The 15,909-nt window shown below is 48.4% G+C and overlaps 1 protein-coding gene across 4 annotated transcripts in view; it reads right to left on the bottom strand.

Annotated features, from left to right (window-relative positions):
* Window positions 1-15,909, bottom strand: part of MRE11 (MRE11 homolog, double strand break repair nuclease) — a 346,093-nt gene that overhangs the window by 272,963 nt on the left and 57,221 nt on the right. For all 4 annotated transcript variants that reach the window (XM_069202423.1, XM_069202427.1, XM_069202425.1 and 1 more), the window contains one exon: window positions 9,201-9,288. In XM_069202423.1, coding sequence (XP_069058524.1) covers window positions 9,201-9,288 — 88 coding nt within the window. The remainder of the gene's footprint in view (window positions 1-9,200; window positions 9,289-15,909) is intronic.

The following is a 15,909-nucleotide window of genomic DNA, read 5'->3' as shown; positions in this document are numbered from 1 at the left end:
GACTGGCGGTGGACCCCCACCTCCTACCCCACAACTAACAACATGGGAGGAGCAAGTCTTGGCGATCATGCATCCTGAGGGCCTTGCAGGAGTAGCAGGAGGACTGGACTCTGGTAAGTCAAATCTTTACTATTATATCCCCCACCCTACCTGCATGCCATCACAAACTCCAACCCCTACTCTCACCCCCATCACTCCACCACCTCACATATACCCCACTATCACAATCCACCCATCACAAAACCAAGCCCTGCATGCCACACCAATGCATGGGCACCCACACAGACCTGCATGGACACCCATCACTAAAGCATGCACATTAGAGAGAATCACCCAGCCCACAAAATCACAACTCACACAAGGCAAAGCTGACAGGACAATCACAACCATACAGGGAAACAGACCCATGCACAAGATAGAACATGCACATACAAAAACACTGCATTTACATCCCCACAGGACCCCCACTCAACGTCACCGGAGAGGAGGTGCCACCAACATCCAGTCCCCCAAAGAAGAGGCCCACAGTGATGACAGCAGCTCTGCACGCCTGGATCCCGATGACTAACCTGACCCATCAGGGACCTCTGGACTGTTGGTGACCCTGCCACAGTCCCGAACCACCACAGAGCTTCCCCCCCTCAGGAAACACCACCACAGCACCCACCCAGCAGGCCCATACCACTGTCCCCAGGACACGTCAATCAGCAGTGTGTCCACCACTACAGGGACCCCAGGCAACCCCACAAACCCAAGACAATCAGGGACCTGGGGTCAGTGGGCACACGGTTCAAGGGACAGAGGCACAGGACAACAGGGAAACTGGGAGGACTGCTGTGCGCCAGGGGGAGGACAGGCCCAGGGAACCCACTCTCCATGAGGCACTTGCAGGGGTCCTGGGAGCATACCACCATTCCCAGGAGACCTTGGGCCAGATACTGGCCAAGTTGCAGGAGACCCAGTGGCTGCATGAGGGACAGTACCTGGGGATCAGGGAGGACCTCAAACACATCCACACCATCCTGGTCACCATTGCAGGGGTGCTGGCTGAGATGGCCAACACCATGAGGGAGGCAGTGGCACACCAACGGGCCCCTGACACTAGCCACACCGAAGACCAGCCCTCCACCTCCGCCGGCGCTAGTAGACAGGAGGCCCCACCACAGGACCAACAGGCCACCATCACCTCACCCCCTGCAGAAGGAGAACCACCACGCAAAAGGTCCCTGCGATCCAGGCAGACGCCAGAGAACATTCCCAAGACACCCGCCAGTAAATAGGACTCCTTTGAATGTCACCCTTGTGTCCCACTCTGTCCCCCTGTCCACCTTGAACTGCCATTGCTCCACTTCCTATGCCCCTTTGGACAATGCACCTGTGATTCAAAGAGACTGGACTCTATCTGGACATTCCCCCACTATCACCCCAGCCCATTGCACATCCACCTCCACCTCTTAGCACTTAAATAAACACCCTTGGAACAAACACAACTATGGAGTCTGTCAATTGATTGAATTCTGTATTAGTGCAACGAGCTGTAAACATTTCAAATCATATGTACAGTAATATATACATTGGTATGACCTGTAGTGGGCAGCACTAAACACACCAGGAGCCAGAGTGGGCCACAGAGATCTGAAAATAGAGATGCCAAAGGGTACAGTAAGTGGCCATAGACATAGGGAAATCAGGCTGCCATGTCGAATGTCTAACACAAAACTGCAATGGAAAGTGAAGTTACAGTCTCTTACCTGTGTGTCACTGGAAGTACTGTTTTATGAGTGAGCTTCTGTTGTCCACATCATCTTCCTCTGCCTCCTCTTCCTCACTGTCGACAGGCTTCACCACTGCCACAAGACCATCTCCAGGCTCATCTTCTGACAGAAAAGGCACCTGGCGTCTCAAGGCCAGGTTATGCAACATGCAACGATGCTCTGGCACACCTTCTTGGGTGAGTAGTACAGGGATCCACCTGTCAGATGGAGGCACCGGAACCTAGCCTTCAGGAGGCCAATGGTTCTTTCAATTATCCTCCTTGTTTGCCTATGTGCCTCATTGTAACATTTCTCTGCCCTTGTCCTGGGATTCCTCAATGGGGTCAGTAGCCATGAGAGGTTGGGGTAACCAGAGTCACCTGCAAATATTTGAGGGATACCTGTTAGGTATACACTCACCCTTAGGGACAACCCTACACCCATATACCTACATCAACTGGGTGGGGACCATGGGCTCACCTATTAGCCACACCCGGTGCCTCTGGAGTTGAGACATCACATATGGAATGCTGCTATTCCTCAAGATAAAGACATCAAGCACAGAGCCAGGATACTTGGCATTCACATGGGAGATGAACTGGTCCACCAAACACACCATCTGCACATTCAGAGAGTGATAGCTTTTTCTATTCCTGAACACTTGTTCATTCCTCGGAGGGGGGGGGGGGGGGGGGGGAGACACAAATGCCAAGTGTGTACCATCAATGGCACCAATAATGTTGGGGATATGACCCAGGGCATAGAAGTCGGCTTTCACTGTGGCCAAATCCTCCACCTGGGGGAATACGATGTAGCTGCGCATGTGTTTCAGCAGGGCAGACAGCACTCTGGTCAACACGTTTGAGAACATAGGCTGTGACATCCCTGATGCCACCGCCACTGTCGCTTGGAAGGAACCACTTGCCAGGAAATGGAGCACTGACAGGACCTGCACTAGAGGGGGATACCTGTGGGGTGGCGGATAGCTGAAATCAGGTCTGGCTCCAACTGGGCACACAGTTCTTGGATTGTGGCCCTATCAAGTCTGTAGGTTAGGATAATGTGTCTGCCCTTCATTGTCGCCAGGTCCACCAGGGGTCTGTACATGGGAGGATATCTCCATCTCATATTCCTCCTCAGCGGTTGAAGTCTAGGGAGAAAAACGGTGAGCAGGGGGACATATTCACACATCTATATAATTAATGATGCATCTCTTCCTTTACAGAAACAGTATGTGAATTCGAGAGTCAGTTGATGTGCCAATGTCTGCTGTGACGCAGTTAGGTGCCATGCCCTGTGCCCCCCTGAAATGGCAACTGCATGACCTCTGTGGGGATTCAAGTGGAAATGAGGTAATTCCTCTGGTGTTGTGTGTCGTAGCGGTCGACAAACGCTGCGCAACTTCGCATTGGTTAACATTGGGCCCTATGGGTTCCAGGAGCCAATGGCAATGTATGCCGGCGGGGACGGTACGCAACGGGCGGACGTGACTGCCATTTTCTATCTGTTCACTCACTTGCTACCTGACCTTCAACAGGAGAGGACCTACACTGCAGGTTCAGATTCCTGACTTTGCGTGTGTTAAGGTTTTACATGGGTGTGGGATGTGGGCTGTGGCTTCCCCTAGGCCAGGAGCGAACATGGCAGGGTAGGTCCCTGGTTGGGAAGGCTCTGAAGCACTCAAAACCTAATAGTGTTAGTGGCCAACTACTACTAGGCAGGGTCCTGTGGGTTTCAGGTGTGTAGCTAATGGTGTTAGGCATTGTACCCCATGGGCTGGTGACTGTGTAACTGGTAGTGCATGGCCTAGTGCATAGGGCTGCTCCCTGTGTGTTGTGTACACCAATGGTAGTGGTGCTGCTGGCATTGACCAAGTGTATCCTCTGTCTCTCCCCCCCCCTTTTTGTTTTGTCACCCTGTCCTTTTGTGCATTAGCATCATCTGGCGGTGAAGCAGAGGCACCGGCGATGGAGGGAGCTGCATCCCACATGAGCCTGGAGGCCGAATCCACAGACGGGGAGGGCACCAGTGGGCGTGGGGAGCACCAGGACGGAGACAGGAGGGTACACTACAGACAGCGACTCCTCTTCCGATGGAAGCTCCCTGGCGGTGGCGGACACCTCTGTGCCCACCCCAACAGGTAAAGCCGCCACCCCCATACATCACGCCCTCCCAGCAGCCCCTCAGCGTGTTTCCCGTGCCCGTCCACCCAGGAGGGTGGGCATCTCCTTCGTCCCAGGCACCTCAGGCCCGGCCCTAGTCGGCCCTAGTCGGCCCTGCTGCCTTCAGTGAGGAGACTATTGACCTCCTAAAATCCCTCACTGTTGGGCATTCAACCATAATGAATGCCATCCAGGGTGTCGAGAGACATTTGCAACAAACAAATGCATACCTGGAGGGCATTCACTCTGGCGTGGTGGCCCAACAGAGAGCATTTCAGGCTCTGGCCTCCGCACTGATGGCAGTCATTGTCTGTCTCCAGCCTCCAACTTCCTCTACCCATTTCCAATCCCCTAAACCCCAGCCTATCCCAAGCACACCTTCAGACCAGCATTTACCCTAATCAACACACAGAAGTGGCTCAGGCAAACACAAACACCACTTAATCTCCCAGGCACTCACATGAGCACCATCCCCACGCAGACACACCAACATCCACTGCCTCCACTGTGTCCCCCTCCTCCTCCTCCTCCTCCCTCCCTCTAGCGTCTCCACTCACACCTGCATGCACTACATCCTCATCCACTACCTCCATCACCAGCGCGCCTATCACTACACACCCCTCACTGGCAGTCACCACCCCACATCCATGCACACGTCTCCCCTGTGTCCTCTCCCACTGCGTCTGTGATCCCCTCCTCCCAAAGTACACAAACGCAAGCACACACCCACCCAACAGTCATCCACCACACAACAGCATCCAGCTCATGCACCCAAACACAGCAGACTGACACCTCCTACAACCACTCCTTCTTCCACTCCCAAACCTTCACCCTCTTCCCGCCCCAATGTCCCTAAGAAGCTTTTCCTAGCCAACATTGACCTGTTCCCTACCACTCTCTCCCCCCCCGAACTCCTCCCGTCCTTCACCTCGGGCCAGGGTGGCCAAAACCCAGCCCAGCACCTCAGCCACCAAGTCCACGTCCGCTGTGGTTTCTGTAGCTGTCAGAGGCTGTAAGGGGGCACCCGTCATGCCAACCAGTGTGCCACCAACCCCTGCCAAGGCCAAGAAGATTCCGCCACCTGGCAAGGTCAAGAAGAGAACAGCATCCAGCAAGGAGAAGGAGCCACAACTACCCAACAAGGCCACGTCAAAGACTCCAGCTGGCAGACCCAAGGTGACACCACCATTTGCCAAGTCCAGGAAGGGGCAAAGAACACCAGCCAAGGCACTTCAGCGTCCGAGCCTGCAGGTGAAGGCCCGGTGGCTACCAGCACAACCGCCAGCACCGCCACGTGCACAGCGGCCAGCACCGCCACCTGCACCAGCCGCAAGCACCACTACTGTCAGCAGCAGCAGCTCCAATGGGCAGCCGCCCGAGGCTGCAGGGGAAGGGCAGGAGCCTCCCCTCACCACTGGCAGCACCGCCACCAGCACTGCCGAAAGCACCGCCACCTGCACCACTACTGTCAGCAGCAGCAGTCCCAGTGGGCAGCCGTCCGAGGCTGCAGAGGAAGGGCTGGAGCCTCCCCCACCACTGGCAGCCCCCCCACCAGCACCGGCACTACCACCACTGTGCAGCCGTAGCCGCCAGCGGATGGACTGTAGTCCAACCTCCATGGAGTATAATGCATCCTGGCCACTGCAAATCTCGTGGCTCTGACACCCAGGTGAGGGACTGTGACCTGGCACCCCCCCCCCCCCCCCAAGTGCTGCATCACTGGGCACCAAGCCCCCTCCAGAACCAGTGGAAGAAGGCATCCACTCACCCTATCCTTTGCAGAATGAAGCACACTAGGCACAAAGCCCCCTCCAGAACCAGTGTAGGAGCCACCCACTTGAGAGACTGTGGCCTTGCACTCCCCAGGACCAAGCAGTGGGCAAACCACCCACTTAAGAGACTGTGGCTTTGCACTCCTCAGGAGCAAGCAGGGGGCAAAACACTCACTTGATAGACGGTGGCTTTGCACTCCCAAGGAGCAGGCAGTGGGCAAACCACCCACTTGAGAGACTGTGGCCTTGCACTCCCCAGGACCAAGCAGTGGGCATTGAGCCCCCTCCAGGAGCGTTGTCCCATGTTCCGGCTGAGGTGCCCCCTCTTCCCCGTCCCCCTGAAGTGCCTGTGTGTTTTCGACCTGATGCCCCTGCAGTGTTGAGGCAAGAGTCAAGTGTGGGCTTGGCCTATGGGTTTTGGCCCAGTGGGCCACGGACATTTTGAGTGGATATTGTCCCGCCTTTTGTAAATATTGTATATTTTGAAAATACTGTTTTTGAGTTCTAAACGTATTTATAACTATCTCTAATATAACACTTATTTGACTCAATTCCTTTTGTCCTTGCGTTATTCCTGAGGGTTACGGGGTGTATATGTATGGTGTTGGGGGTGGGGGTGTTGCATGTAGCGTGTGTGTGTCACTCTCTTTCCCCCCCACCCCCTCCCCTGTGTGCTAGGTGCAGTACTCACCGTGGTCGTCGTCGCCGGCGTTGGTACTCCTGGTATATGAGCAGATACACCAGCATGGGAAAGACATACAGCTCAGGCTCCGTGGTGTCCTGGTTCTTCCTTGAGTGTCGAGAGGTGAATCGATTCCCTCCATAACACTGTTTCCGCCGTGCTTTTGATGGCGTTGGTACTGCCCCGGAAAAGGTGGCGGATTGGCCTCTCATAATACAGTTGGTGGTACATTGTCTTTCGCCTGGCTGTTACAGCCGTGGTGCTTGTTGCTATTGCCGTGGTGGTCGGAGTGTTAAAGTGGCTGTCTGTGTTGGCGGTTTCCGCTGTGGTCATGATTCAATTTTTTTTTACCAACGGCCTGTTGGCGGTGTTACCGCCACTTTAACACTGGTTATAATGAGGGCCTGAGTGTGCCTAAGAGGGCCAAGCTTGTTGCAGTGTTTTTTTTCAATGCAAGCAGGAATCTGATCACAAAGCACGCTACTGGTAGTGGGTGAGGATTCAATCCTTTTAAAAAATACCACTATTAGGCTAAATAGCACAAGGTCTTATAGCCTTCATCAACTTCAGCAAAAGAATGCTATCTTTACCACATTGTTTACCCGCTATCTTTAGCATACAGCTTCATTTTCGGAGGCTGTAAATGGCACAGACTTCCTCACTTATTATTATTATAAGGCGCACTGCATATCATTTCAGTCTACACTGTAGCAATACTGGACCCTTCTCCTGCAAGGCCCTAACACAATGCACATAGATTCAAACAGAATCCTCTGTTCCACGGGAAGTCAATGCAATTTCCTAAGGGCATTGGCGGCAGAGGATCTACAAGGCCTATTCAGCTATAGTTTCGCAGCAGCTGTCTATACTCTTTGAAGTCTCCTAATCAGAAAGTCGGGAGCTCCAAGGAGGATGGCATTACAATAATTAAGCCGGCTAAGTACAGGTAGTACTGGGAATAGTTTTCTAAGGCTATGTAGTAAGGCAAAACAAACTCCAGCCACTTACATGTTTCTCAAGAGAAAGATGTGTTTTAAAGGTAACCCCAAGGTTACAGACAGCCTCTGAAGAGCAAATCTCCACTTCAGTAGGTAGCGGCAAAGAATTATGGGGTAGAGGTAACTGGATCTTATTAGACGAACAACAAAGAAAATCAGTTTTATTCCCATTTAGTAAGGGAATTTGTGTTCGTCCATTTTACAATATTGATCATACAGGTCTGGAAAGAAATTACTGCTTCTTGCTGATTTTTGTTAAAAGGCAAAAGCAACTGTGTATCATAAGCATAGTTAGGACTTCCTTTTTATGTCGTAATAAGTGAAATAAAGCTGTAGACGTCTCTCAAGAGACATGCTATTTAAAATGGCATTCAACATTTGAAAAACTGAAAACCTATTTACTATATATGAGCTTCTAAACTATATCATTCTCCAAAAGTAAACCTTATCGCTATCCCGAGACTCAAAGCCCCAAAAATATGTTTTTGGGCATTACAGTAATCTGAAATGCCAGTAGAGTCATACTCATGCCATAAGGAATGGATTTAACAGCTAACGTATGAAATTTATGCAGGGACAAAAAACTGGCAGAAATTAGAAAAGTATTTTATGTCATAATTATAACCATGATTATTCATTTCTGAACACCTTTGGTCACTGCAGGCTTGAAAACTAGTCAATAAAGAAACAACATTGGCTAGTGGAAAACAGGATGATACATGAAAGGCAGGGCTGGATTGTTTAAGGCAGGAGTACATTTCCTGAGAGGTATCTATAGATAACACAGATAATCTGGAACTCAACTCTGGATTAGACTGAAAGCCAGAGGAGTCTTTGCATGGCCTTCATCCCAGAGAATCGAAGAAAGCTTCTCTGCTTTATGACGTGACTCAGGAAGGAGGAATGAGGTGGACAATCGAGGCAGAGTAGGAAGGTGATCGCCACTAGCAGTAGCACTTTGTTCCCCTTTCTCCTGATCAGATCATGCTCCTCTCCATTCTTGAGACTGCTAAACCTCAGTATGACAGAAATGAGAGCGCAAGAGGCCAATCTGAGGAAGAGGAGGACAAAAAGACCAGCTAATGAGTAAAAACGTGGAGACAGTAAGATTGCGGATATAAAACAGGTTCAGGAAAGCAACATTTATGGGCACCTGAAAGGGCAAAAAGCTGGATATTTCCATGCAATGACTGTAAATCAATGAGAGCTTTGTTGGCAGCAAGGGAAGAAGGACTACTACAAGCAAACTCCAGATTTAAGTCTGGACAGTCAGCATGCAAGCCTCTCGCAGCAGTGCCATCAGTTACATAATGGACCATGGGCACCGCCTGCACAGGAGAGGAGGAAACCCATGCAGAACGTGTGGTGGGGAGATGAGTTTGTAGAGAAATTAAATCCAAGAATGACTAGTTAAGACAGAAAAAACTACTACAGATACACTTCAGTGCGGGAGCCTCAACCACTACTAACCAAGCTGAAAACAGGTCCACGATAAATGTTGCTTCTATGGATCAGGAGGTAAGAACGTTAGAGGTACGGGCTCAACGTGCTGCTTATTACGCAAGTAAAAATTATATCAAGGTACTTTAGAGCCAGGACATTAGATTACTAATTGATAATTTCAGTTCAGCACGCAGAATGAGCTGGCACTATTTTAAATGAGAGCAGATCTCTGAGACACAACAGTACAACAGTAAAACAAGAATGACATCCTAAACTCATGACACCCACTCAGCTATTTTAAATACTGCTCTGTCACTTCCTGCTCCATAGGATTTAGCTTTGAATTGCTATCTCTCTTAGACAGGCTGTCAATGATTAAGCATACTTACACCAGTTGGATCATCATGGTTGCCATGAACACTAAAAACAGGAATAGAAATGTTGAGATTTTCATCCTGGTAGTTCACCCATGGGAACCTAAAAAAGCAAACAATATTTCATGTGGAAATAATATACCTCTCCTGATAAAATGTATATAAAATAAAGGTATTGCTGCTGAAAACGGAATATAAAGCATACAACGAAACAGTGAAATATATGTAGTAACAAAAATATCAAAACTGACATAAGCTTGGATTAAAAGAGGTATTGTGAGAAATTGAGTCTGGTAGCAACAGTATTCAACCAAACTTCCTTTAAGTGTCCAGTGAATCACAACTGTGTTTGATATCTCTTGGCCTCCCTCCTAAACCTTTGGACTCTTATCCTCACCATTATGCTTTCCCACCAGACCTTTCCATTTGCTATTTTACCAAGGGTTGCCAGTTTGACAGAGGGAAGCAGTTACTACTTTCTTTGAGAAACCAACAGCTCCACTTCATCCTGCATGTGGCAAATGCCTGCATTCCATCACAATAGTTATCCATTGGGACTTTATCACGAATCCACTTTATGATAAACAGAAAGTCAGAAACAAATAGGTCTCCACAGCTACTGCCACTACCACACCATAGCAAATGGAAGTAATTTTGAAAATACAGACGAGGAAGGCAGATGGAAAGTCATGTCAGGGTCCCCATCAGAATTAGGTCTATCTTAGCCTTCACCAGGAAGTGCGATCTAGGTTGTAAGACATAAAGGTTGCTCAAAGGTCTAAAGTAAGACTGGACAGCATTAGCAAACATGGGAAATTTACAGAAAAATAGACTGTCAGCCTATAAACATGAAATGTAATGTCTTCAGAATTTGGCTGCTTGAGTTGTACCTAACACTCAGAGAAAGCAGCACATTTAAACTGAATAAAGTAGGCATCAGATTGTTTCTTCAACCATAAATTCACTTCATGCGCTGACTGTCTATTAAGCAACTTACGTGAGGAACTTTTCTTTGTTTTTTTAATTATATTTTAGATAACATAGCATTATCAAGCCAAACAAGCAAGTTGAGCAGCCACAGTAGAACTACACTTCCCCACCCACACATCTCTTACCCTCTTCCCTCAAATCGACCTGGTCACAAGTAGCGTCCCCCTCATAGTATCGTATCACAATTTCCCCTTTGAGTCACACTGATATGTCACAGTTCCAAAGCTAGGGACCAGGTGCCCTCCCAGTATCCTTGGGAGTTTCTAGATGGTCCATGTCCCTCCATCATTCCTAAATCTTGTTTCTTGTCCTTTATTTTCCCATCTAAGTCCATGCAGGACATCCTCCCCACACTCTTGAAATTCTGTGGGTACATCCTCTGCCCTCACATATTTTTTCCCTCATCCTGCAAATTTCTATTTCCTCCACCCTATCCTGTATTCTCATGTAATGTGTGTTGCCCCACTTCCAGGCGATTTCTCTCTTTGCTATTATTTAAACAAAGTTCATCAGTAGTTTATTGTAAGGCGTTGCATCAGATTCTGCCTATATGCCCACGGTGTTGTCGGGGGATTCACAGCTATAGAAACTTCTGTGGCTTCTTTTAAAGTATGTGTCACTCATTCCCAAAAGGGTCAGAGTTTCGGGCAATCCCACAAGGTGTGAATATCGTGCCCTGCTGTCCGCAGTGTCAGAGGCATACATCATCCTAGGCTCTGCCTATTCTTTGTAGGAATACTTGGGTGTAGTAAATTCTGTGTAGACTTTTAAGTTGTAATAAACAAATGCTTGCTTTGATGGCTACTTCTTTGGGCAATTGTAGGGTTTCCCTCCAGTCATTGTCCCCCAATTTCCCTATTTCTCTCTGCCAGCGAGCCCTTAGCTGGGTTAATTCTCCCTGTGTGTTCCTCATCAGTGTAGCTTACGTGAAGGATATGGCTTCCTTAGTCATGTGTCCATCCAACAGTTTTCTTTCCAGGGGGGAATCTTCATTAGTTTACTCCTCAGAGGGGATCCTAGCCTGTAAGCCATGTAGTAGTTGTAAATATGTATATATTTATGTGGTGACCATTTCGTTTTCTGCCCTCAAGTGTTCAAATGGCACTATTCCATTTGCGCCCCACACATCATCTAGAACAGACAGACAAATGAGGTACCATTGTTGAAAGCCCCGTAGGTCTGTCACTGGTTATAATAGTCACGTGCTCTGTCATAGGGGAGTTCTGGGTGTTAACCTCTTCTCCTACCTCATTTCTCTGTTAAAATTGACCCATACAGATAGTAGCTCGTGGGGCATCCGTCAGCATCCTCCCTCCATATACTATGTGGAGCTAACCTTTCTGTCCCACTTTCTGCAGGTCCATCCTAAATGGTGGGTCCTCCATGGGGCATATGCCCACCCATTTATTATATATACCTTTGCTGCCTAAAAATAATTACAAATATACAGCAGTGCTACACCCCCTCATACATTGATCTTTGCATTGTAGATACAGCCGTGCGTGCTAGACCGTCCAACCAGAGCGGGGATTATGGAAGTCTGCTTGTTGCCTGAAAGAAGGTGTTGGGATGTGTACGGCTATTTTGCAGTATGTAGGTAAATCTGGGCAGTGCCATCATCTTGAATAATGCTGCCCTCCCTACGAGAGAGAGTGATAAGGCTCTCCAATGTTTTATATCCCTCTCCAGTCTCTGGAAGAGAGGGGCTTATTCACCATTATATATACACTACTGCAATGTTATTGTATAGGCGTCAGAGGTTCCATTTAGTTGACCTGTAGTTCTGGTTCAGGTACACCATGTCTGAGGTCACATCCTGTAGTCTATTCGCTAATGCATTAGCCAAGAATTTGGTGCCCACGTTGAGAAGGAATATCGGTCTGTATGAATCCCATCTATCTTAGGGTTTACCTACTTTGGGGACAATTGTTGCAGTATGTAAACTCTCCCATATGTTCTCACCCTTGATATGCCGTCACGTACATCTAGTGTAGTGGGGCCGATATCTTGCCTGCCGTTCTCTTAAAGAATTCTGACTGTAGCCAATTCCGACTCTTCCCAGAGCGGAACTGTATAGGTGCTAGGAGTATTTCGTCTTTTGTTAGGTCACTCTCTAATTCTAGGGAACTGGCCTTCTCCAGTCATCTGCAAGGGCAGTCCCTGAAGAAGTCTGCAGTTCCAGCTCTGGTGTTGGCGGGCATAAACGATCTGCACATAATCAGCCAACACTATTTCCTCGCTACCTGTAAGGGAACCTTTCTACAAGAAAAAATAAATAAATAAACAGTTGACTACTCTCCAATTAAACAGGAGATGGAACTCAGATAGAACTGCAAGCCACATGTTTTAAACTCATTTAACTCAATGTCCAATCGAAGATATAGCTAACACTGGGAAAGTCAATGTGCACCATGACACGATCTCACATACCAAAAAAATCACATCACTATTAGGTAATCTACCCAACATCAACTCTCCATCAACCCCAACTCCAAATCCAAGATACGTGGTCAGGCAGGCTCTGAGACCTAGGCCTGAGATTACTGAGTGACAGGTCACAGGTGGGGCAGCATGTAGCCAGTAGATAAATGCGCAAACAGGAAACTCAGATAGGCGCAGCAACACCACAATGGTCCCAGGAGAATGGCCCCATAAACATAAAACACAGATGGCCGGAGGGGTGCGCGCATTTCCAAATACCATGAAGTCAGATGCCACATGAGGTTAGGAACACACCCAATCAGAAGAAAACACACACATTAACACACAACGATCACGCAATTCTCAGGCTGGACATCTGGACACGTTACCGGCTGGCCCAGTTTGTGTCCACGGAAGGCCGAGGCCCGCCTGCATTTGTTATTAGGACCTCATTTATAACTCCATGACAACTGTTCACATTCTTCACCACAAAAGAAATGCTGCAATTGTTGTATTGTACCCAAAAGAATGTATAAAGCACTACGCACAACAAATGTACTTGGAACAGTCTTTAGGTTCTGTAACTGTTCTCCCAGCCATAATGTTTAATTTAAAAAACTGTTCCTGTTTTGCCAAGTGCCTCGTCTTTAGTTTTTTTAAGGTAAATCCACATTTGAGCAAGATTTTGGCAAGCCAGCCAGGAGGTGATTGGTTCCTCGGACCCGACTGCTACCAAAGGAAGGGGACCCTGCCTGGACGGATTTGCGCAACAAGGAAAGGTGAGCAGAGGCTTTATTTGATTGGAAGTTCTGCTGAATCGGTGGGCGGAGTTGCATCCTGAAGCCGCAGTCAGAAGGGTATGAGACTACATCAGAGCCTTAGTCCTAGCATTTGGCATATGGCAAACTAGAAAAAAGCACAACTCGTGGAAGTCACCTTTTTCAATATTCAGCACATTAGGAAAGGTGAATATTGTTTGTTTTTGTCGCTTGGACAGCTGAGAGTGAAACAGATGGTACGTTGGTCCCCTGGGTGTAACAAAGGGTTGATTGCTTGGACCGCTGGGCATGACACAAATGGTAAGCTTGCCACCGGGTGTGACACAGGGTTGATCGCTTTAACCACTAGGCGTGACACAAATGGTACGCTTGTTCCTTGGGTGCGATACATGGTTGAGGCCTTACTGCTTGTACCGCTGTGCATGACACAGATGGCATGCAAAGGCCCTGGGTGTGATTATAGGGGTGCCATCTCAATTTTGAGATGTGTCTATCGCTTGAACAGCTGGTCGTGTCACAGATGGTGAGCAAAGGCTCTGGGTGTGATACAAGGCCCGCACCTCAATCTTATTTTTAGTCTAAGAGGGTTTCTCAGGGCAACCTTTTTCATAACACTTTTGGTTTCTGAAAGACATGACATGTGTTGTTCACTTGGACTGTTGGGCGTGACACAGATGGTACGCATGACCCCTGGGTGTGATTCAGATGTTAGGGAAGAAAAAGATTGGGATCTAGGGGATTAGGCATAGCTTGTGTTTGGCCAGGAAGGGCCTATGGTTGTTGAGTTACTCCTTTTTTTTCCTCTCTGCATAAATTGTTATTTTTGCCCCAGAGCCAATCAGGCTCATTTAGTCCCATGTACCAAGCAGAGCTTCCCCTGGTCACAGGATAGCATGCGCTAGGAGCAGGCTAAGGTATTTTTGACAAAGTCATCACTTTTTGTGCTTTGTCAGTTTTCTTTGTTTAAGTCGAAACATGATGTCGTATTGAAATTGTGGCGCTGGTAAATTAATGCAACTGTGTTTTTTGCCTTGAATATTGTGTTTTGTCAATGACTCAATGTGCTACATGAAGGCATTGATAATTCTCACAATTTGTTATTTGATATCAAAGTAAGGCTCACTATTTTGATGCCAAATGTCATGAAGTTTGAATTAACAACTGCACTTTCTTCTAGGTTGTGACCCTTTATATGTTTTGTTACTTGTGTTTGTTTAATATTTATGCATCTGTACATAATGCTGAGCTCACTAGAACTAGCAATCCCGGTGTATATATTTCCCCACTACCCGAGTGGAACTAGTAATCCCAGTGTATATATTTCCCCGTTACCCGAGTAGAACTAGTAATCCCCTTGTACATATTTCACCACTACCAAGACTCCCTAAAAGTCATAAAAGCTAGAAATGTAACTGTCCCCTAAAAACTGTCCAACTTTTCATGGAATCGCTGCTAAAGCACATGCAAAGAAGGATCCCCACAGAGGCTAAGAAAACCTAAGTTGTGCCACAAATGGCGCGGACACACACACACACACACACACACACACACACTTATTTCCCTGGCCAAAAGAGAGAACACTGCCCCACAGTCAGCAAGCAAGTCGTCTGCAACGCCCCTGCCATACGCAGAAATGCAGGTGCTCTCCCCGGTGCCTGGTATCCACACACTGGGTTACAGCAACTCGCCGATCAAGGAAGCCAAAGGAGCCCCTGCTGAACACCAAACTGTTAGATCTAGGCATGACAGACTAACAGGCCAGCAGGCCCACCAATCCCAGTGCCACCCCAGTCCAGCGCTACAGCTCCCCAAAGTTCAACCTCCCGTTCATCACATTCAGCCCATTGAACCTCCGCGACACAGAGAACATGCACTCCCACTGGTTTCAGTTGAATATACTTGAGTGACAGGAAGAATCATTGCAGTGCTGGACAGTGAGACAACTAGTGGGGGTGAAGAAAGGGGTCCCAGTCCTCCAGGATCCGATAACAAGAGGGGAGCCACAGGGTATGCTCAGATAGCCGAGGAAACAACAGAAAGCGAGTTTGAGGGCAGGTCCCGACCAAAAAGAACAGCGCATAGCTCAGAACGAAGGAGGCAATCTAAGTGGGATTTAGAGGAAAGACACAAACTGAGGGGGAGATGGAGAGAGTGCTTGAACCTTGGAAGAACCACAAGAGAATAGCGCAGCGCCCTCCACCCAAGGAGAGCAGCGGTAGGGTACAGACCCTTGTTTGAAGAAGTCAGAGGCAGAACTAAAGGAGAAGCTTTTGGCTGGGGCCGTGTGCCTCACCAGATCGTCAACGTAGGAGAGGGGCTGACCAGCAAATAAGAGACAAAGGTAACCTGATGCAAACTAAACTTAGATGCAGGAGAACCAAGATGGAACCTTTGCGTGCCCACAAGGGTAGCAGTGACAAAGGCATCTGCTGCTCCTCCCAAACGTGGTGGACCGACAAACCAATCCCAAGACTGATAGTGGCTAGAGAGGAAGGTGAGATCTTTGCACAACCATTTTGTCACCTGCTAGCCCG

Source organism: Pleurodeles waltl, chromosome 8 (assembly GCF_031143425.1).
Source record: "Pleurodeles waltl isolate 20211129_DDA chromosome 8, aPleWal1.hap1.20221129, whole genome shotgun sequence".
Lineage (NCBI taxonomy): Eukaryota > Metazoa > Chordata > Amphibia > Caudata > Salamandridae > Pleurodeles > Pleurodeles waltl.
The sequence above is the reverse complement of the archived record's forward strand: the minus strand, read 5'-3'. Positions and strand labels throughout refer to the sequence as shown.